Source organism: Crotalus tigris, unplaced genomic scaffold, assembly GCF_016545835.1.
Source record: "Crotalus tigris isolate CLP2741 ecotype Arizona unplaced genomic scaffold, ASM1654583v1 scf7180000019553.37968852642:3898890, whole genome shotgun sequence".
NCBI lineage: Eukaryota > Metazoa > Chordata > Lepidosauria > Squamata > Viperidae > Crotalus > Crotalus tigris.
In genome coordinates, this window is record NW_024097591.1 from 1,045,275 (window position 1) to 1,066,593 (window position 21,319).

At 46.7% G+C, this 21,319-nt stretch overlaps 2 protein-coding genes across 5 annotated transcripts in view; both read right to left on the bottom strand.

The window, feature by feature from the left end:
* EML3 (EMAP like 3) overlaps positions 1–9,925 on the bottom strand; it is a 24,583-nt gene extending 14,658 nt beyond the window's left edge. For both annotated transcript variants that reach the window (XM_039363109.1, XM_039363108.1), the window contains exons 1-2: positions 9,583–9,925; positions 619–801 (exon numbers count right to left, since the gene is read on the bottom strand). In XM_039363109.1, coding sequence (XP_039219043.1) covers positions 619–801; positions 9,583–9,589 — 190 coding nt within the window. In that variant the 5' untranslated portion in view covers positions 9,590–9,925. The remainder of the gene's footprint in view (positions 1–618; positions 802–9,582) is intronic.
* On the bottom strand, positions 668–20,103 carry B3GAT3 (beta-1,3-glucuronyltransferase 3). Of its 3 annotated transcripts, XM_039363115.1 has the most exons (7): positions 19,929–20,103; positions 18,964–19,053; positions 17,282–17,459; positions 15,898–16,228; positions 14,394–14,684; positions 13,678–13,793; positions 668–801 (listed from the first exon to the last, which is right to left on the bottom strand). In XM_039363115.1, exons 2-6 carry the CDS (start codon positions 19,043–19,045, stop codon positions 13,695–13,697), a joined length of 981 nt encoding a protein of 326 aa, XP_039219049.1. In that variant the 5' UTR covers positions 19,046–19,053; positions 19,929–20,103; the 3' UTR covers positions 668–801; positions 13,678–13,694. The 3 variants fall into 3 exon arrangements, with proteins under 3 accessions (XP_039219049.1, XP_039219048.1, XP_039219050.1); XM_039363114.1 differs by lacking the exon at positions 668–801 and having other exon boundaries at positions 11,547–13,793; positions 19,929–20,102; XM_039363116.1 differs by lacking the exons at positions 668–801; positions 19,929–20,103 and adding an exon at positions 19,575–19,807 and having other exon boundaries at positions 11,547–13,793.
* Between the last annotated feature and the right edge of the window lie 1,216 nt (positions 20,104–21,319).

Consider the following 21,319-nt stretch of genomic DNA (forward strand, 5'->3'; position numbering starts at 1 on the left):
AGCTTGCATGTCTGAATGTGCTTCCCCAGAGGAACCAGGTAAGGGTTTGTCTGAGAGCTTTACCCCCACTGTTTTTGTGGACTGGGCTCAGTTACCTCTTATCTGTCCACTGCCTTGGTTACGGTTCTACCTACGGCCCTCCTTGGTCATTCACTCAGGACACTACAGCAGGGGTCTCCAAACTTGGCAACTGTAAGACTTGTGGACTTCAACTCCTAGAATCACCCAGCCTGCCACTTTGAGACTTGTGGACTTCAACTCCCAGAATCCCTCAGGCAGCCACTTTGAGACTTGTAGACTTCAACTCCCAGAATCCCTCAGCCAGCCACTTTAAGACTTGTGGACTTCAACTCCCAGCCTGCAACATTAAGACTTGTGGACTTCAACTCCCAGAATTCTACAGCCTGCCACTTTAAGAATTTTGGATGTCAACTCCCAGAATCCCCCAGCTTGCAACTTTAAGACCTGTGGACTTCAACTCCTAGAATCCCCCAGCTTGCAACTTTAAGACCTGTGGACTTCAACTCCTAGAATCACCCAGCCTGCCACTTTAAGAATTCTGGGAGTTGAAGTCCACAAGTTGCCAGGTTTGTAGATCCCTACTCTAGAGCATCTCACCTTCCAGCAGCTGCTGCTTGAGCCACGGGATCTGCTGATCGTAAGCATTGAGTCTCCGTAGGGCATCGGCTAAGGCCGACTTCACCAGGGTCAGCTCTTCCTCCTGGCTCCGAAGGCGGGAATCGATGTCCACCAGCCAATCCGGGTGAGAGAAGGCACTGTTGCAGTTCAAGAGGTCCTCACCTGGGATGGAGAAGAAGGAAAGAGCATTGCAATCATCGCCCAGAATCCTGGCAGGAGTTTTGAGGGGCACACGCCAATTCAGAAAGGCTAACATCAGCCCCAAGGGGTGGGCTAGACCTGGGTCCCCAAATTTGACAAGTTTATGACTTGTGGACTTCAACTCCCAGAATTCCTCAGTCAGAAATTTTGATTTGTGGACTTCAACTCCCAGAATTCCTCGGTCAGAAACTATGTGGACTTCAACTCCCAGAATTCCTTAACGACCATTGTTAAAAGAAAGGCATAAAATTGGGTTGGTTGACCCGCTTTATGACCATCATGACCTACGACTGCGATGGACAGCAAAACTATCATAATTTTTTTTAAAAAAAAAAATCTAAATCTAAATATCTAATCGAATGTAGCTGCTGTGGCTGCTGTTCACCTCTTCTCTCCTGGACTGTTTTTCCTTTTATGACAGGTGTCTTCAAACTTGGCCCTTTTATGACTTGTGGACTTCAACTCCCAGAATTCCTCAAACAGGCACGCGTGCCTGGCTGAGGAATTCTGGGAGTTGAAGTCCGCAAGTCATAAAGGGGCCAAATTGGCTGAGGAATTCTGGGAGTTGAAGTCCACAAGTCATAAAAGGGCCACATTTGAAGACCCCTGTTTTATGACATGTCCTTCATGCCATCAGCCAGCGAAAAAGCGGGACAACCTGAATAAAATGGAAGGCGTCCAAGCGATAAAGTCACAATCACAATGTTAATAACGAAGGGATGCCCGTGCCGAGAGCAACATCCAACATTTATAAAAGAAGTCTCTAAGTCCACCATTTTCCAGCAAGAGGGACTAAACAGATCACAAGTGCCAGAGTTTTCTCTGAAGTCAAAACCAAACAAACCTTGAAACGCCATTTCTGGCATTCCAGGATTAGCAGGTTGCCATCCCACCCTAACTTTGTGGAATTTGAGACAGTTCAACCATCCACCCATCTGATCCTTATTTTACTTCATTGAAGAAAACAAATACATTTCAAACATTTTTGCCAAAGCTGCAGCACCATGTCTCCAATTATTCCTGGGCCTGTCCTCAAATGCCACCATCCACGGAGCAGACAGGACGAAGGAGAGAAGGCAGTAAATTGTCCACATGTGAACTGCAGAAAGTCCATCTTGCGGGTACTAACCTGGTTGTGACTTTATGACCTAAGCTACTAAATGACTCGACCGCCCTTAGCCTGGCCGTGTTTAGTACGGTGTCAGACATAAATGAGTTAGCCGTGTAAACTGTGGTTAAGTCATCGGAGGGACAAACGTGACTTGAAAATACAGTGTTTAGAAGCCGGTGTGGATGCAAGCCAGCCCATTGTTCAAAGGGTGAGGAAATTGGTACAGAATTGGACGTTAAGCAAGGAAAACACACTACAGCAGACCAAGAATATCCGATAAAAAGAAAATAGCAGGAAAGCAAAAACTGGCAATCCGAGCCAAAACTTGGCAGGAATTCTCGACCGAAGCTTCCCACCCTTTTGACAATTTGAACCAAATTGGTCACCCAGACTTGGGGCTGCCAGGACTGGGGGGACCGAGCCAGCTTCTGTGTCGCATACCCAGCATGTTGCAATGGAACAAAAGTGAAAAGGTTTTTTTTAAATAAATAAAATAAAATAATTCTTCTGAGCCAAATAGCCCAGCAACCCAATGCACTTTTTAGGAGAAATAAGGTCCCGCTAACAGACTCGGCTTTGTTTGTTTGTCCGTCGCCCACAAGCTCTCTTTGCGATGATGTCTGTCAAAGGAAAAAACAGCCGTTTCATTCAGTGACCTTTCTGAGAGAAAGAGAGAGAGAATGAGAAAATAAGAGAAAGAAAGAAAGAAAGAAAGAAAGAAAGGGAAAGGAAAGAAGGAAAAGAAAAACAAGGAAGGAAGGAAGGAAGGAAGGAAGGAAGGAAGGAAGGAAGGAAGGAAGGAATAGCAGAATAACAGAGTTGGAAGGGATGTTGGAGGTCATCTAGTCCAACCCCCTGCTCAGGCAGGAAACCTTAGACCATTCCAGTCAAACGGTTGTCCAATCTCTTCTTGAAAACCTCCAGTGATGAGGGAGGGAGGGAGGGAGGGAGGGAGGGAGGGAGGGAGGGAGGAAGGAAGGAAGGAAGGAAGGAAGGAAGGAAGGAAGGAAGGAAGGAAGGAAGGAAGGAAGGAAGGAAGCTCTGCGCTGAATGATGAATTGAAGGGCTGGCATCAGCCACAAACCAAGCTCTTTGCAAGGCTGAACCCGAGTTCAAATCTGGCAGCATCGTGTGGATGGGCAACCTGAATTTTTTTTTCTCCTTCCCTGATTGGCTAAGAAAGTCCAGAAAAAAAGCCCATGAGATTTCTCCCCCCCCCTTCTCCTTTCCCCGCTTAGAATCTCAGCTGATCTCAGCCTGGTTTTTCCCCTCTTTTTCTTTTCCTACGTTTTGCCTAAGTTTCAACAAGGAAAAAGCTGGATGCTGGAAATTCTCACCCGCTTAGATAAATTCAGGTTAAGTACCTGGTTATCTGGTTGTTGTTTTTTTTCCCCTTACCTACCCCACCTTCTTCTTGAACTCCCGAATTCCCGTCCGAAGCATCACCCTGGGCGTACCCCACCCTTCCGTCAAACACGTTGGGTGACATTTTTGGACAAGATGATCAACTCCGGAATTACATTTCCATGGAGGGAAAAACCCGTCAGGTTTTATCTTCCCTTGCACCACATTTGCTGTTCGTCCTCTCGGCTTCCAACTTTTAAACTGCTGTTAAATTGCCCATTTCCCCTCTAAATAAATACCATTTTAGCTACAGTAATCACCTGCCTTTTGCAAAAGCCTAAAGCTTTCTTTCTTCTTTCTTTCTTTCTTTCTTTCTTTCTTTCTTTCTTTCTTTCTTTCTTTCTTTCTTTCTTTCCTTCCTTCCTTCCTTCCTTCCTTCCTTCCTTCCTTCCTTCCTTCCTTCCTTCCTTCTTTCTTTTTCCTCCAAAAGTCATTTACACTCTTTATCGGGGTGATTTTCCTTGGACTGTCCAAATAGCCCCCCACCCCCTTTGTGTCCAATCTGATGGCAGAAGTCTGGTTTAATACTTGCTTCTAAAAACCTCCTAGTGTTTTTTTTATGCTTTGTAGATATTTTTTTTTAATAGAATACACCTTTTTTTAAAGCCAGGTTTATCTTTGCAAAGCCAAGCCATACACATCAACCATTTACATTTTTTTTATTTTTTTTTATTTTTATGAACCTCTTCTGAATTTGCGCCCCTTTTTCAGGCTGGGTCAAGAAAACAGCCCTTGACTTAACGACCGTGCGTTTAGCGTAACCGCTCCGAGTTACGACGGCACAGCTAAAAAAAGTGGCTTTCCGTCAGTGCTCACTGTTACACCTGTCACAAGAGTCTAACCATCACACCATCAAAATCTGGGGCGTTGGGCAACTGGCACCGTGTTTAGGGAAGGTTACCGCATCCCAAGTCGTGTGACCGCCACCTGCAAAGTTCCCACAACGAAAGTCAATGGGGGAGATCAGATTCGCTTAACGACCGCACGACTCGGTTAGCGTCGGCTTCACCGCCGTGGCAAAGAAGGTCGTAAAAATGGACCTGAGTCACAGAACAACTCCTTTGTTTAGCCAATTGTGCTCGTAAGTTGAGGACCTCTATACAGTCGCTGTAATTTTAGGGTCCTTTGTACCAAAGTTGAAAAGGCAGTTTTTGGTACGTTGCAAAATTAAATCGTTTTGGCACGTTGCAAAGTCGGAGCTGCGTATGTGATGTCACAAAGTCACACAAGCAAGTCTGGCTGGGTTTTTCCAGTCATCCTGGGTGAGTCAACAACTTCCTCCTAGCCGGGGAGACAAAACCAGCCACATTTCATTTCATTCTCGTACCCACAAATCCCAGGGAGTATTTTGAAGAAGGAAATACGGGACAACGCCGCAGACAAAATGTTCCGCTCTGCTCTAGCGGCTGGGCCCATTTCAGAGAAGACGTTAAAAAAACTGGGGGAAATCAAAATGGGGCTTGGAAAAACAAATATTTTAATTTCTCATTTTTTTACCCCACCAATCTGTGGAAGCCTGGCTCAAAATGCCGTACCGTTTCCATCACCGAATCCGTTCCTTCGCGAATGACCAAGGTTTCCTTATTTATTGTTCTAGCACATTTTTTAGCGTGTTGAGTCTTCCAGTCAACTTTTTCTGGTTTGATGGACTACAACTCCTATTTCTGGTCAGGCTGGCGGGGATGATGGCTTCTGGAATCCAACGCACTCGGCGGGAGGAACCGTACGCACAGGACTGGCAAAAAAACCTGGAGGACTTAAAACGTTATCCCAGGGATGCGATTTCTAAAATTCTTCTTCTTGTATTAGGACGAGTGGTCCTCAATTTACGACCGCAGTTGCTAAGCGAGGCAAGTTGTTAAGCGAATTTTGCCCCGTTTTACGACTTTCCTTGCCACGGAGGTTTAAGTGAATCCCTGCAGTTATTAAATTAGTGACCCAGCTGTTAAGTGAATCTGGATTCCCTACTGTTTGTGAGACGGTCGCAAAAGGGGACCACTACAACCGTCGTAAGTATGAGTCAGTGGCCAACTGTCTGAATTTTGATCACGTGACCGTGGAGGATGCTGAAAAACGGTCCTAAGTGTGGAGCACGGTCCGAAGTCTACTTTCTCCAGTGCTGTTGTAACTTCAAACAGTCACTGAACGAACTGTTTATAAGTCAAAGGCTACCTATAATTTCTAAAATTCTTCTTCTTCTTCTATTTGTATTCTTTCTTTTGGAAATTACACCCCTGGATAGGTTTGCATGCTGCAAACTTCCTTTGCAATAAAATCGATTTATTTGCAAAGCTATGAGATGTTATCGAGGCACCAAGTCTATTGAAGATTGCACAATCTGCCAGCGTGTAAATACCAGTGTGTACATTTTTGTCTGTGGCCCCAAGAATCAAACTTAGATCTTTTTTTTTTCCCCCTCTTCTTGTTAATTCTGTTTGAAACTTTTTTCTATCCCAGGGGCGGACAGAGTCAGGAATTCAAACTATGTGGCCCCAAAGAGAGAAGAAAACAAAACTCAATTATGTCTATAGAGCTCACCATTCTCTGTAGTTTGGTTGAAGGCAGAAAAAAAGAGCCAAATATTCTCTCATTTTAGGAAAGCAGACTCTTTTCCGATGTCAGGATTTATCTACAAACTGGGTTCTAGATGGACAGGCCAGATCCCCCAGTTGGGCCTAAACAGAATGGCGATCTAGCTTCTATTCCGTCTTTTTCAGGTTGTCCTCAACTTACGACCGCAAGGAGCCCAGAAGTTCCATTGCTAAGCAAGGCCGTCGTTAAATGAGTTTTGCCTCATTTTACGACCTTTTTTTGGCAGAGTCGTTACACGAATCGCTGGAGATGTTAAAATAGTAACAGGATTGTGACGTGAACCTGATTTTTCTTGACAGACAGTCGCACAAGGGGATCCAGTGACCCCGGGACACTGTGACCGTCATCAGTATGAGTCAGTTGCCAAGTTTCCAAATTGTCATCACGTGATCACATGATCATAAGTGTGAAAAACAGCCACAAGTTATTTTTTCCAGTGCCATTGCAACTTCAAATGGTCCCTAAAATGGCTGTAAGCCAAGGGCTGCTTGTAGTTCTCTCCGTGTTCTACACAACAAGCCTACAAGGTAGGCCAGTTATACAGCACAAGAGGACTAAGACAAGCTATTTTAACCAATGGTTTATTTTTAGTAAACAGAAAACATCCCCTAGAAAAATCTCAGTTTGTCCTGTTTACTCTGCCAAGCCAGACACGGCCTCGTCAAGTTTTTAACCAGCGTTATTAAATATATAAATATAAAAACCTTTTCCACTTTTCAGAAAGCCCTTTGTGCTGCCACTTGTTTACTGCAAAAAAAACCACACAATGTTGCAATGGATTCTGGGACAGCTCGCCCGTCAAAAGTGGACTGTTTTTCAAAGTCCCAAGTTTTGAATCCTTTGTTTTGATAGGATCCTATCCTTCGCTGCCTGCCTTTTCAATAAAATAAAATAAAATAAAATCTCAGCTACCAAAACCGGCTAAATGGAGAAGGCATTCAGTCCCTGGGATCAGATAACAACATCATAACAACATCATAACATAACATACATAACATAACATAAACATAAACACAAAATGACATTAAGCTATCATAAGCTTCACTTAAGCAAGCTTTAGCTGCGGTGAGGCTCCAGCAGACACAGCCAGTAAACCATAACAATAATGGTTTAATGCACTATAGCTCGTCCTTGACTTAACAAAATCATTTAGTGACCGTTCAAACTTACATCAGCACAGAAAAAAGCGACTTATGACCATTTTCACACTTAATAACCATCAGGTCACATGATCAAAATTCAGGCGCTTGACAACTGAATCACATTTATGACGGTCGCGGTATCCCCCGTGTGTGCGTTACGGGATCCCCATTTTGTGACCTTCTGGCAAACAAAGATTCACTTAACAACCGTGCTACTAATTTAATCATGCAGGGATTCAGTTAACAATCGTGCCAAAACTTAACACTTAATGCAGGTCTCACTTAGCAACATAAATGTTGGACTCGGTTGCGGTCGTTAAGTTGAAGACTACCTGTATTGAAACTGAGTAATAAGAAGTGTGGTTCCTGATTGTAAAATTGTCCACTTCCATTAGACTGTTCTGCAAACTCTGCTGGAAATTTCTCCTTCCCTTGCCCCCCCCCTTTTAACAAATGCACCCCAAAAACCGTCACTGTTATTTCTCTGTGGCTGGCCATCATTGTCTATCTCAGATTTGCAGATCACATCTGGGCAGGAAATTACAGTGGCTCCATAAACCTCGGAGGAAGCCCGGGAAAATTGCTAACGCTCTCCAAACTTCATGTACGAAGTTTCAACTTCCAAAGAAACGATCAATTTTTTTAAAAAACCCTTTCTTTTTTAATTATTAAAATCACCTCCCAGCAGTCGGAAGGAGAAAATTACAAAGATGTGCCGTTAAACTTTTTAAAAACTCCTCCCAATACAGATAATTTTAGGGACCGTTTGAAATTACAACGGCACCGGGGAAAAAGTCACTTAGGACCCTTTTTCACACTTAGGACCGTTGCACCTTCCCCATGGTCACATGATCACAATTGAGACTCTTGGCAACTGGCTCCTATTTATGACAACTGCAGCATCTTTGGGTTGCGTGATCCCCTTTTACAACCTCCGAAGTCAATGGGGGAAAACGAAATCGTAAAATGAGGCAAAACTCCCTTATCAACTGCCTCGCTTAGCAGCATAAATTTTGGGGCTTGTAGCCCGTATGGATTCTTAGCAGTTTGTGGTCCTTTCATTTCCCTGCGATAAATCTGAATTAAGGTGAGCCGCCGAAACAGATGGACGCGCAACAATTAATAAATATTTTTCTTTAACAAGGCAGTGGAAACAGGCAGCCGGCCGTGAGAACGGAAACGCAACGGTTGCCAAATCTGAGCTCAGCACACACTAACACACACACACACAATCTGATTTTTTAAGTTGCAAAGAAGAAATAAGAGCAAGGACAGTCAGATTTCAGACGGAGATTAAATTCGCCCCTTTGGGAGTCATTCCGGCTTTTATAAAATGTACTTTTAAACTCCGTGCTGCGTCCAGCCCAGCCACATTCTACCCGACGGGCCTCCAGATGTTGCAACATGTGGCTTCAGAAGGAAGTTTATCAGAAGCAGGAGAATGTTGACATGCAAAACTGATCCTGGATTTGATTTTATTTTTTAAAAAAAGAACCTCAAAGAAAAAAAAAAGAAAAAACCCCGAAGGGCCTGAAAAGTGGCAGAAGAAAAAATAAAAATAAATTGTGGGTTTTTGTGAATTTGGGGATGAAGTAGATCTGGATGAGAATTCTGCTTAAAAAAAGAGGGGGGCGGGGGAATAATGGGGGCATGCTTGCAAGAGGAGAAAAAAAGGAGGGGGGTTTCCCGACCTGCGAATAGAGGTTTTTTTTTGGGGGGGGGGAGAAAGAGAAGCACCCACTGAAGTGTGTTAAAAGGCACAACTGGAGAACCGTCGTCTCCCCTGCGGCTGTCAAACTTGGCAGAGGTTCGCGTTGTGCCACAAACGCCCTCGCTACTTCCTGCCCCAGGAAAACCCCGCTTGAGAGCTGCCACACGAGCCTCCCAGACTGGGATTCTGTGTGTGGGGTGTGTGTGTGTGCTGCGAGACCCACAACTTTGCAAAAACAAACAGCCACACAAACAAACAAACAAACAAACCACACACCCCTATCTGAGTCACGGGTGCCCGAATCGGACGGGGCAGACCTTGCCAGCTCCCCTTATCCCCCGTTTCCTGCCCCTTCCCCTGTCTTCACACACACAAACACACACACACACAGGCACCCACCCTCTTTAACCACGCACCCCAACTTTTGCAACGCTACACGTCCCAATCCAGCCTCGCCCAGTCTTCCCCAACCGGGCGCTCTTTGCTTTTCCCCATCCTTGCCAGCCCGGCTGCTTTTCCGCGGAAGCGACTGCCCGTTGCCCCGCCAGGGACGCGTGTTGCAACAGACGCCCCGCTTCTCTCTCTCTCTCTCTGCCCGCGTGTCTCTCTAGTACGTGTGGACGGGGGCGTCCCTCGCCAAGCCCCTCCAGCCCGGGTCGTCCGGACGGAGGCGGGGATGTTCGGAGCCAGCCCGACTCGGGAGGGGTGCGGGAGGGTCTCTCCCCCCCCCCAAAGCAGCCGGAGCCGCAGCTCAGCCCGGAGCGGCGCCGCGAAGCTCTCACCGTCCATGGGGGCTGCGCAGCCCGGCTGGTCCGCGCTCTCCCGCGTCCGCGCTGCTGCCAGCTGGCCCGGCAGGGGAGGATGGACGGGAGCCCGCGAGGAGGAGGAGGAAGCCGCGCCCGCCTCCCCCAGGAAGCCAGTGGGCGGGTGGCCCTCCCCTCCCGGGCGGGCAGGAGAAGCCGCAGCGGCGGCGGTGGCAGCAGCGGAGGAGGCGGAATCGTGGAGCCCTAGCTCTGGACGCCGGGGGATGTAGGTCCCTTCCGTCTGTTTCCTTCTTTCCTCCCCTTTTCCTTCCTTCCCTTCCGTCTATTCCTTCTTTCCTTCCCTTCTCCCCTTTTCCTTCCTTCCCTTTTCTCGGCTTCCTATTCCTTCCTGATTTTTCTTCCTTCCTTCCCTTCTCCTTCCTTCTTCCTTCGTTTCCTTTTTCTCTCCTTCCTTCCTTTTCTCGGCTTCCTATTCCTTCCTGATCTTTTCCTTCCTTCTCCTTCTTTTCCTCTCTCTTTTCTTCTCTTTCTTTGCTTCCTTCCCTCCCATCTATTCCTTCTTCCCTTTTCCTTCCTTCCTTCCCTCTTCCCTCTTCATGCTTTCCTTCTTTTTCTCGGCTTCCTTCCCTTCCGTCTATCCTTTCCTGGTCTTTTCCTTCCTTCCTTTCCTTCTTTTTCTCTGCTTCCTTCCCTCCCATCTATTTCTTCTTCTCCTTCTTCCCTTTTCCTTCCTTCCCTTTCTCCTCTTCATTCTTTCCTTCTTTTTCTAGGCTTCCTTCCCTTCCATCTATTCTTTCCCGGTCTTTTCCTTCCTTCCTTCCTTCCTTCCCTCCCATCTATTCCTTCCTTCCTGATCTTTTCTTTCCTTCCATCCTTCCTTCCTCCCCCCTTCTCCCTCGCCCCCCTCTCTCTCACATTTAGACAGCCACCCATCCCACTAAACAAGACTCTGGCTGGCATACAGTCAATAATGAAAACCATGTCCCAACTATCAAAACACTTTAAAATATGTATATCTAAACAAACTGTGTAAGGAAGGTAATAAAAAGAAGATTGCAGGCGGGGCACACGAGATGGGCCCAAAGGGGAGCAAAGGTTGGGAATGGTTTCGGGGCAAGGGAAAGCGGGGGTCTCTGGCTGAGGAATTCTGGGAGTTGAAGTCCACAAGTCATCAAAGGGCCAAGTTTGAAGACCCCTGCGCCTAGTCTCTTTAGCAGGAAGGGATGCCAGGATTCGGGAGAAAAGATCTACAGCTTCCAGATGTGGCTGCATAATTATTCCCCGCCTCCTCTGACTGTACTGGCACAACATCTGGAGTTCTCCTTGAGGACTAGAATGCTGACAGCAGAGTTTTAAAACCTCTTGCCTTTTGCTAGCCTGTTCTCTAGCGCTGGCAGTTTTTTTTACAAAAGCAAAGGATGGCAGCATTGTCTTATTCTCCAGAGGGGGTCAAAGGCGGAAATCTGGGGGAAAGCCATTATCCAGATAAGCTACATTTCTTGGCTAGTCAACCCGGTTCGTGACTGTCGTTTTGCAGGTGGGGGAAACAGCTGCTTCCAAGGAACAATAGCACGGCAAGGTAGGACTGGCCCAACCATTTTCAATTTCAACCAATTTTCGATTTCATGCTCAGTTGATCTCTTGCCAGAAAGCCCCAAACTCTTCCTGGCTGGTCTGTTTCGGCCAAGATTCGGCAACTTCCTTGATCACACGCGGATCCCCTTGCTCAGATCCCATTTGCAGAAACTTCTAAGAAGCCACCGATTATCTGCTCAGGTTGAAAAAAGTCTCCCGACTCACCTGGGCTATAGTTTTGCCTGTTTTATGCCATCGGCCACAAGTAACAACATTCACACAACCTGTGAAGCCAAACTCACCCTGGCTTAGCGTGTGAACCCATCCTTCACGACTCCCAAATATTGTGGCTTCCAACATCCAGGCAATCTTGAATAAACAAACCCTTGAAATAAATCACCGGCAGCCAAAAGCTTACGACATGATTTATTGAATTTCTGCTCTGCTTTTCCACTCAAGCAAATATGGGCGAGGGCCGCAGCCCTACGCTAAGCCATGAATTGCGGTTTAAAAACCACGATCGGGTTACGCTCCGTGCGTTAAGGGAGGACACGACGGTTGAGGACGCGAGGTAAAGTCAGCCATTCCAGCGTTGTGAATTGTGGCTTAGCACCAGGCTGAGGAGGTTGATCAGGGCGTAAGGGGATAAACAATGGCCAATGCAGAGGGTGCCTCAACTTATGACCAAAGTTTCTGTTGCTAAGCCAGACAGTTGTTAAGTCGCTTTTGCTCCATTTTATGACCTTTCTTGCTACAGTTGATAAGAGATTCACTCTGGTTGTTAACTTAGTCACAGGATTGTTAAGCGGCTTCGCCGTTGACTTTGTTTGTCAAGTCGCAAAAGGGGATCTCGTGACCCCGGGACACTGCGACCGTCGTAAAGACGAGTCAGTTGCCAAGCTTCTGAATTTTGATCACGTGACCACGGCATAAGGGTGGAAAACTGTGCTAAGTCCCTTTTTTCAGTGCCGCTGTAGCTGTGAACGGTCACTAAATGTGGACCTGTTGTAAGTAAGAGACTGCCAGGATTGTATCCCTTCCTTCAGTCATCGCTGAAAAAAACGAATCTGGCTCCTGAAATATGTGTCCACAGCGACACTCTTTGTGTTGAGAAAGTTTTGGGTGAGGCCGGAGTGTGTTGCAAAGACACACCTCGTTGCTGGAAGTCCTTAGCTCAGCGTTAAAGGTTGTAAAAACTGGGTGTGGGAAAGCGATGAGCGCATTTATTTGAGGAAGGCCAGCACCAGGCTAAGAAATTCAGCTTCACTGTTCTTCGATCACTTAGTGAGTCTCTTCTGGTGCCAATCAAGCTGGGGCAAACTGAGGATTTAAACCCCTCCCCAGATTGGAGATTCTCATTCCTACGTTCGTTTTCCAAGCGGGTAGACCTCACCGTGATTGGGTAATTCCAGGCGCGTCCGAGAAACAAAACGGGTTCGGACGCAGCAAAGATGGAGGCAAACTAGATAGGCGATGTCACAAATCTATTTGTTTGCCACCCCAACAGCAAACACGATCAAAGTAAAATATGGCAGCGTGCGGAAAGCAGCGTGATTTCCCCCCAAACGTAGGCAAAAAGGACAAAATTTGGTAAGGTTTTCCCAAATCCGGATAAACCCCGGTTTGCTAAAGAACCATCTTAGGTTGAATTCGCCCATCCCTGTACCCGAAATTAAACCATTACAGAGTATGCTTTAAAGCGGTGTTTTTCAGCCTCGGCAATATAAAAAGCGGGTGGACTCCTTGACTACAACTCCCAGAATTCCCCAGCCCCAGCATGCTTTAAGGGGTGTGAACTTCAAGTCCCAGAATGGCCCCCTGCAATTTTTATTTTATTTTAGTAAAGAAATTAAATAAAGTTAAATGGGAATTGAAGTCCAGATACCTTGAAGAATGCTGGCTGGAAAATTTGGGGAGTTGTAGTCAATTCCATGCAAGCTGGCTGGGGAATTCTGGGAGTTGTAGTCTAGTCGTCTCAAAGTATCCTGGATGAGGAATTCTGGGAGTGGAAGTCCACATATCTTAAAGCGTGCTGGATGGGGAATTCTGGGAGTTGAAGTCCAGAAGTCTGAAATGGGCAAAAACTGCCTTTTCCCACCGCAGGAGATAGGAGAGACCCAAGAAAATGTGAATTGGCCAATCCTGGTTTGTTAAAAGATTTGTTACAAGAGTCTTGGGGGGGGGGGGAATCTATGAAACTCGACAGAAGGATTGTTAAGGTTCCCATGCATATTATCAGAGCAGCCTTCAGGACAACACTAAGAGACGCACACAGCAAGTGGGACAGGACCCAGCCCCTCCCCAGGACCGGGGAACCATTTTCCCCATCCAGATTTATTTAAATATTGGGTCATAGAGTTCTCTTCCTGTAAGGCAGCGTCCTGGCCATCGGCCCCATCACACAAAGAGAGCTTGGGTGAGCGCAGGATTCAGCCTTCATAAATTAATGTGTTCTCTCTCTAACTATACAAGGCAATCCCATTCCAGCCTGGGGTGGGCTCTCCAGCCCGGCAAAGATGTCCACCCCCATTGTGGTACCTGGATGGGAGCTGGTCTCACACCTCGATGTGGGGATCGGAGCCGAGTCCCTGCTTCTGTAAGAGCTCCTCCTGTTTCATCTTAGGCTTCTCGGTGCGGGTGTGCCAGACGAGGACCTGAAAGAGAGACGGGGATGGTGCTTCCTCACTGCCTGAGGATCGGTCTACAGGTAGTCCTCAATTGATGACCACTACTGGGGGGCAGAAGGTTCGTTGATAAGCAAGGCAGTTAGGGAGGTCCTTGGTGCTTTACAGTTGTTTTAAGGCAGTGGTTCTCAACCTTTTTAATGCCGCGACCCCCAACCGGTCGTAAGTCGAGGACTAAACCGGTCGTAAGTCGAGGACTAAACCGGTCGTAAGTCGAGGACTACCCAACCGGTCGTAAGTCGAGGACTTTCCCTGCCCGGGAGCACCACACATGCGTGGTGCCGTCCCCTGCACCGGCCGAGGCATAGCTGGCAAGCGGAAGAGACGGAGCAGGCTGACCACCAGCTGGGCCACCAGCCCAAGGGAGGTAAGGCACCCGCCGGAAAAGGTGAAAAAAAATGGCGGACAGCCTTGCTTGGCAACCCCCGTGAAATGGTCGATCAACCCCAAATGGGGTCGTGACCCATAGGTTGAGAACCGCTGTTTTAAGGGAACCAGATGGCCATTAACCGAATCCTGGCTTTCCCCAACTGACTTTGCCAGCTGGGAAGGCCGTCCTCTCCTTCTAACCTTGGTGCAGTTGTCCGCCTTCGGCTCCAGCTCCTCCATGGAGACCAGGGACTGCAGCAGGCTGCTCTCCAAGTAGCCCCGCTCGGCCAGCAAGTCGAAGCGTGCCTCCGGGTTGGCCAGCAGCAGCGACAGGGCCACGGCGAAGCCCGCCATGTCAACGGGGAAGGGCCTGTTGGGCTTCCATGCCGTGTAGAAGCCGGCCACTTTGCCCTTTTCCACCAGGGGCCGCTCGAAACGGAGGCCTCCCACCAGGCCGACGGGCCAGACCGAGACCCTCTTGGTGGAACGGATCTGTCGGGAAGAGAAAATCAGCAGAAGAACTTCAGCGCGACAGTCTTTGCCTCCTTCCTTAACCAGAGCTTAATGGTTAAACCGTAACTCTTCCCAATAGTGGGTTTGCCTCTTTTGATTGCAGGATCCTGAACCCGCAACGGCTCTAAAGAGCCTTCTCAAACTCCTTGGCTTACAACCGTTCATTTAGCAACCGTTCAAAGTTACACTGGGCCTGAAAAAATTACGACCGGTGCTCACTCTTTTTTCTTTTGGGGGGGGGTATAGATTTTATTAGTTTTTATAGTTTAGGGGTAAGGAAGGGTCGGGGTTAGGGTTGGGGTTTTTCCAAATAACATTTTCAGTATTTAGCAAACAGCATAATGTCTGGATAGATATATTTAACAATAATAGATATAGCTAATTATCATAAACAATATGTTAATTCATCACTCAACAGCCTTCTTACTAATATAAGTTCAAAATTACGTATCACGTTCCTTTCTCTCTGACTCGTTTTTCTAGCCATTGATAAAAAAATTTCCCCTGTTCTAAAGTACACTGAATCTTCTTTCTCCTTCATCTTTAAAAATCTATCCATTTCTGCACACCCTAGAATTTTCTTAATTAGTACTTCTTCAGCTGGTAAGTTTTCATTTTTCCAGTGTTGGGCAAATACCATTCTTGCTGCCGTTAATATGGTGCTCGCTCTTACGACTCCTGCAGCATCCTCAGGGTCATGGGATCAAAACCTGGGACACTTGGTGACAGAGTAACATTAAAGAAAAAAGAGAAAGAAGTCTCAGTGTGCTTTAGAACGTGGGACAATTTTTATCAATGGCTAGAAAAACGAGTTAGAGAGAAAGGAACATAATATGTACTATGTAACGTTGAATATATACTAGTAAGAAGGCTTCTGAGCGATTAACTAACATATTGGTAATATAGAAATTATTACTCATTTTTTTTAAATACATGAACCCAAACAACATGCTGTTTGCTAAATATTAAGAATGTTATTTTTAAAAAAATTTAACCCTTACCCTAATCCTATAAAAATTAATAAAACACACACACACACACACACACACACACACACACACACACATATATAAAAAGTTAGGATACTTGGCAATGGGCATGTATTTATAACAATAGTCCTAGACTTATATACCGCTTCATAGTGCTTTACAGCCCTCTCTAAGCGGTTTACAGAGTCAGCATATTTGCTGACCTCGTCAAAGAGGCGGAGGCTGTAGGTGTTGTCGTCGTCCGCAAAGTACACCACGCCGGCGTCGGTCAGCTTGCGATGCTGGCGCAGCCACTGCAGGGCCAAATTCCGTTGCTCTACTCCGCGTGGCTTCAGCCAGTTGGGGTCAGTCTCCTTCCGCTGGTGCTCCTTGGGGGTCTCAGCATGGAGGTGGGTGAAAGGCAGCTTACTTTGGGCCAGCAACTCGGAGACTAGCTGGGTCCGGCGGGGCGAGTCCTCCACCACGATCCAGTGCAGGTTTTTGACGTGCATCAACGTCTGGGAGAGCCGGACCAGTTCGGCTTTCTGAACCAGCCTGCAAAGCAGGAAGGAGCGATCGAGTGGTTATGTGAGGTCCTTGTGTCAAACAACAGAGAGTATTTTTTTTTCTTTTCTTTCTCTGTTTCTCTCCATCGCTCCTCTCTCCTCCCTCAATCCCTCTTTACTTCCTCCCTCCCTCCCTCAAGCGCTAGTCATTTGCTTAGAATGAGGACTAGAATCCTTCTTTCCTTCCTCTGTCCCTGTTTTCCTTCCTCCCTCCCCTCCCTCTTTCTTTCCTTCTCCCCTTTCTCCCTCCCTCCTCTATGTCTTCCTTTCTTCCTTCTATCCATCCATCCATCCTCCATTAAAACAGTAAATTAATGACAATCCTTACTGAAAACCACTATATACTCTATCTGTCTGTCTGTTTATCTATCTTCCATTAAAACAGTAAATGAGACAATCCTTACTGAAAACCATTATATAATTGTCTGTCTGTCTCTCTATCTATCTATCTTCCATTAAAACAGTAAATAAGGCAATCCTTACTGAAAACCATTATATAATTTTCTGTCTGTCTGTCTGTCTGTCTATCTGTTTATCTCTCTCTCTCTCTCTGTCTTCCATTAAAACAGTAAATAAGGCAATCCTTGCTGAAAACCATTATATAATTGTCTGTCTGTCTATCTGTTTATCTATCTATCTATCTATCTATCTATCTATCTATCTATCTTCCATTAAAACAGTAAATAAGGCAATCCTTACTGAAAACCATTATATAATAATTGTTCAAAAGTTTTAACAGCAAAGCTAAACCAGGAAAGGAGAATGAGAGACGGAGGAACGCTGATACTAAGGGAGCCATCACACGAGTTCACCTGTCCCCCGGAGTCCCCTGGCCTGCTGGCATAAGCAAGGCTCGAGGGATCTTCGGAAGCTGAGGAGTAATGAGGTCAAACTTCTCTCTGGAGGGAGAAGATTCCACAATACGGGCAGAAATGACATCACTGGAGATCGGAAACAGGAGCAAGAGGGCCAAACAATTCCAAGAGGCATTGATTTTTGGAATCAGGCTCAGCATCATCCTCTAGGAAGTTCCGTCGCCTACCTGGCATAGGTGGGCGTGACCACATAGATGACCACCGGTGTGTCTTCTATCGGTCCCAGCACCTTTTCCAGGCCCTGCAGCCGCTTCACTTCTCTTTGCAACTGGGACAGGCGCTTCTCCTTGGCGTGGATGAGGTCGCTAGCAGCCTTCAGGTGTTGGCTGCAATCACAGGGCTGCCCTACAGCCAGACAAAAGGAAGCCTGCACTGTGAAGCCGCTCCTTCCTCTCTTTTGCATTTCCCAAGTCTATACATGTAATCCCTTTTTTTCCCCCTTTTATTATTTATTATAGCAACTAAGATAAACTAAGATTTATTAAAGCAGTGGTTCTCCACCTGTGGGTCGGGACCCCATTTGGGGTCGAACGACCATTTCATGGGGGTTGCCAAACAACGCAGTCCGCCATTTTTTCCCCCCTTTTCCTTAGCGTGCTACTCCCTTTTATTCTATTGGCTTTCGAAAGCCAATAGAATAGACTCTCTTGAATAGAGTCTAATTCTATTGGCTTTCAAAAGCCCATAGGAATTGTCCAGGCTGTCTCTGCCCTGCTGAGCCCGCCAAAAGTCCCAGTCTGCAAACGGTGCTGCACCAGTTGAGTAGTCCTCGACTTACGACCGGTTGAGTAGTCCTCAACTTACGACCGGTTGGGGGTCGTGGCATTAAAAAGGTTGAGAACCACAGTATTAAAGCAACTAAAGACGATTAAGGGCCTGGAGACTAAAAAAAATTATGAAGAACGGTTGCAGGAATTTGGCAGGGCCAGTCTAGAGAAAAGAAGGACCAAGTGTGACATAATAGCTGCATTGCAGTATTTGAGGGGCTGCCACAAAAAAGAGAAGGGGGATCAACTTATTTTCTGAAGTACCATAATGGATGGAACCTAAGCAAGGAGAGATCCAACCTAGAAATAAGGAAAAAAATTCCTAATAATAAGAACAATTAACCAGTGGAAAGGCTTGCCTCAAGTTGGAGGTTTTTTAAGAAAAGACTGGACAGCCGCTTGTCTGAAATGGTGTAGGGTCTCCTGCTTGACCAGGGGGTTGGACTAGAAAACCTCCAAGGTCCCTTCCAGCTCTATTCTGATTGAAATATTTACCCATCCATCCATCCCATTTATTTGCCGTCCATCTCACCATGGGGTTATTGTTAAATTTATTTGCCTCCATCTCGTTTCAAAGAGACTCTGGACTTACAATAATTCGTTTAGTGATTCATTTGAAATTACTATTTATTTATTTATTAAAATTTATAGACCACCCCACTCCCGCAGGACTCCGGGCGGCTAACAATAAAAACACAACATAACTTAACAAAACAAACAATACAATAACATTCATCCAGGGGTCAGATTTTATAAACCCCAGGCCTGCCGGAAAAGCCAGGTCTTAAGCAGCACTGGAACTAGTGACTTACGACCGATTTTCGCATTTATGACCGTGGTAGCATCCCCATGGTCACGTGAAGAAAATTCAGGCCCTTGGCAACAACTGCAGTGATTGACTTAACAAGGGTGACAAGCAAGGTTGTAAAGGGGGCAAAACTTGCTTAAGGACCATCTTGCTTGGCAATGGAAATGTTGGGCTCAGTTAGGTTGTAAGTCAAGGATTACCTATACAAGCCCAGACTTTTATCTATCCTGTTGGCAAGGAGAGACACATTCTTGATCCCAATTCTGATACTCACCCAACTGCAGCAAGGCGTACATGAGGCCAGTCACTGACACCAGGAAATAGACGACAAAAACATTTTTTAATTTCACCTTCATGGCACAGCCTAAGGAGAGAGAGAGAGAGAGGCAAAATGCCATTTGTTAAAACCAGGTCTGGATATCGGCCTCCCATTTTCCTACGGTTAACTCTGGGTGGTTTACATTAATAAAACTGTCATTATTCTACAATTGAAATTTTTTAAACCCTAATTTTGAGGTTCATTTCAGGCATTTTTAATTTCTCTGTTACAGTTATCATGCACCATCCGTAGCCCCTCTTTGAGGCATATAGTTAAGATATATGAAATAAAAATAAATTTCTAGCACCGTATCCTGCTTCTTTCTAAAAAAAAAAATTCCATTTTTTTCCTCCCCTTGCTTAATACTCTTCCAGGTAACCTGCCACAGGGTGTCCCATAAAGGCCTGCTGTGCTACTATAGCTCCCATCATCCCCAGACCCGCTTTCCTTCATCCAGAACCTCACGTCACTTCCAGCCACCTCCTCCTACTGTACTCTGAGGTAGCTCTTGCCTCACTCTGCACCTTCTCGGGAGAGACTACAAGGCCCATCATCCGCCCACCCACCTCTTGCATCCAAGAGTCAGGGGTGCTGCACTACAACACCCATCATCCGCTCTTCAGCCTCCAAGAGAGATGCGAAGCGGCTGTCCCCGACCTGTCCACCTCTAAATGCACTGGTATAGAACCCATCATCCTCTACCGTCTGACTTTTTTTGGGGGGGGGGGCATGGCAGGTCGGAGTATCAAGGAGCGCGCCAGGTTGGGGAAAGCATCTCCCCTCTGTCGTTCCACCCATCTGCGCAGGCGCAGTTATGTCGCACCCCCGAGGTTCCACAGCCTGACGGCGGCCGCGGAAAGGACGGCGGGGAGACGGTGTAACACCGTTACCATGGCAATGGAGCCAAGGCCTAAGCTCACCGCTCGCGGTTGCCGCCTCCGAGGGCGAAGGAGGAAGTGGCGGCCTTTCTCCTCAGCTCGTCAAAGCCCTTCCATCTGATTTGGGGGTCCGCGCTTTCTTTCCCCCGCCCTCCTGCTCGCCCGTCAGGCCACTTCCGGTCCGTCCGTTTTCGTACTCCTTCGGCCTCCGTCGCCAATCCGGGGTCCCGGAACAACTTCCGGCCTCATCGGTTTGCCTCAGAACACGCCCCGCCCGCCAGTTCAAAATAGAATACCCGTCCATACATTTTGGGTTTGGGGGCGGGGCGCGAGAGGAGGGATTCAAAAAGAGGCGGGAAAAAAAGACGCGCGGAAGAGAGAGGCTGAGAAGACGAGCGGCGAGGGGACAGAGGGGCACGTAAAACAGAAGCGCACCAGAAGCCGAGCAGATGAGTGGGACGGATAGAGAGGCCAGGGGAGCCGTGCAGCGGAGAGGTTGAGAGAGACGCACGCGAGAAGCCGAGCAGAGGAGTCAGTCGGATAGAGCGGCCAGGGGGAGCCGACCAGCGAGTGGATTTGTGTGTGAGAGAGGCAGGCATCTCAACAGAAAGGGATGGAGCCCACCAGAGCGGGATGAAGCAGAGCTGAAGAAGCTTCTTGGATGAGAAGCGAAACGTCTTCAAAGGGAAACAAGAAAGTCCAATTGCCTCCTGAAAAAAAGACACATCTTGCCAGGCAGCTTAGACAACGACCCTGTTAGGCTCTACTTAAGTGTATTAAAAGAGAAAGAGGCACCCTGAACTCATGAAAGCAGTGGGAGAAAAAGGGGAGCCATAGGGGATGTCAAGAAAAGCCACAGAATTGTCTCTAGATCAGGGATCTTCAACTTGGCCCTTTTATGACTTGTGGACTTCAACACTTGTTTTGTTTTGTTGTATGTGTGCTACTTTTGAGAGCAACAGAATTTCATTTTTAATGGGTGCCAACATGCCCACAGTAAAAAAATGACAAAGGTTATCTATCTATCTATCTATCTACCTACCTACCAACCTACCCATCTATCTTTCTATCTACCATTCAATCCTATCATTCTATCAATCATTCTATCTGTATATTCTATCATTCTATCGATATATTCTATATCAACCCATCAATCTCTAATCTATCAATCATTCTATCCAAATATCTATCATTCTATCTACACACACACACACACTCCAGTGGTGGGATTTAGCCAGTTCACACCACTTCGGCAGAACCGGCAGCTAATTTTTCGTTGCCCAGGCCCAGAATGGATTTCCAGAAGCAGCATCCACACAAAGAACCAATTGTTTACATATTTGAAACCTAACACTGACACACACACACATCTATATGTACACTTTGAGAAGAAGCAACTGAATTTCATTTTTAATGTCTGCCATTGTGCCCAC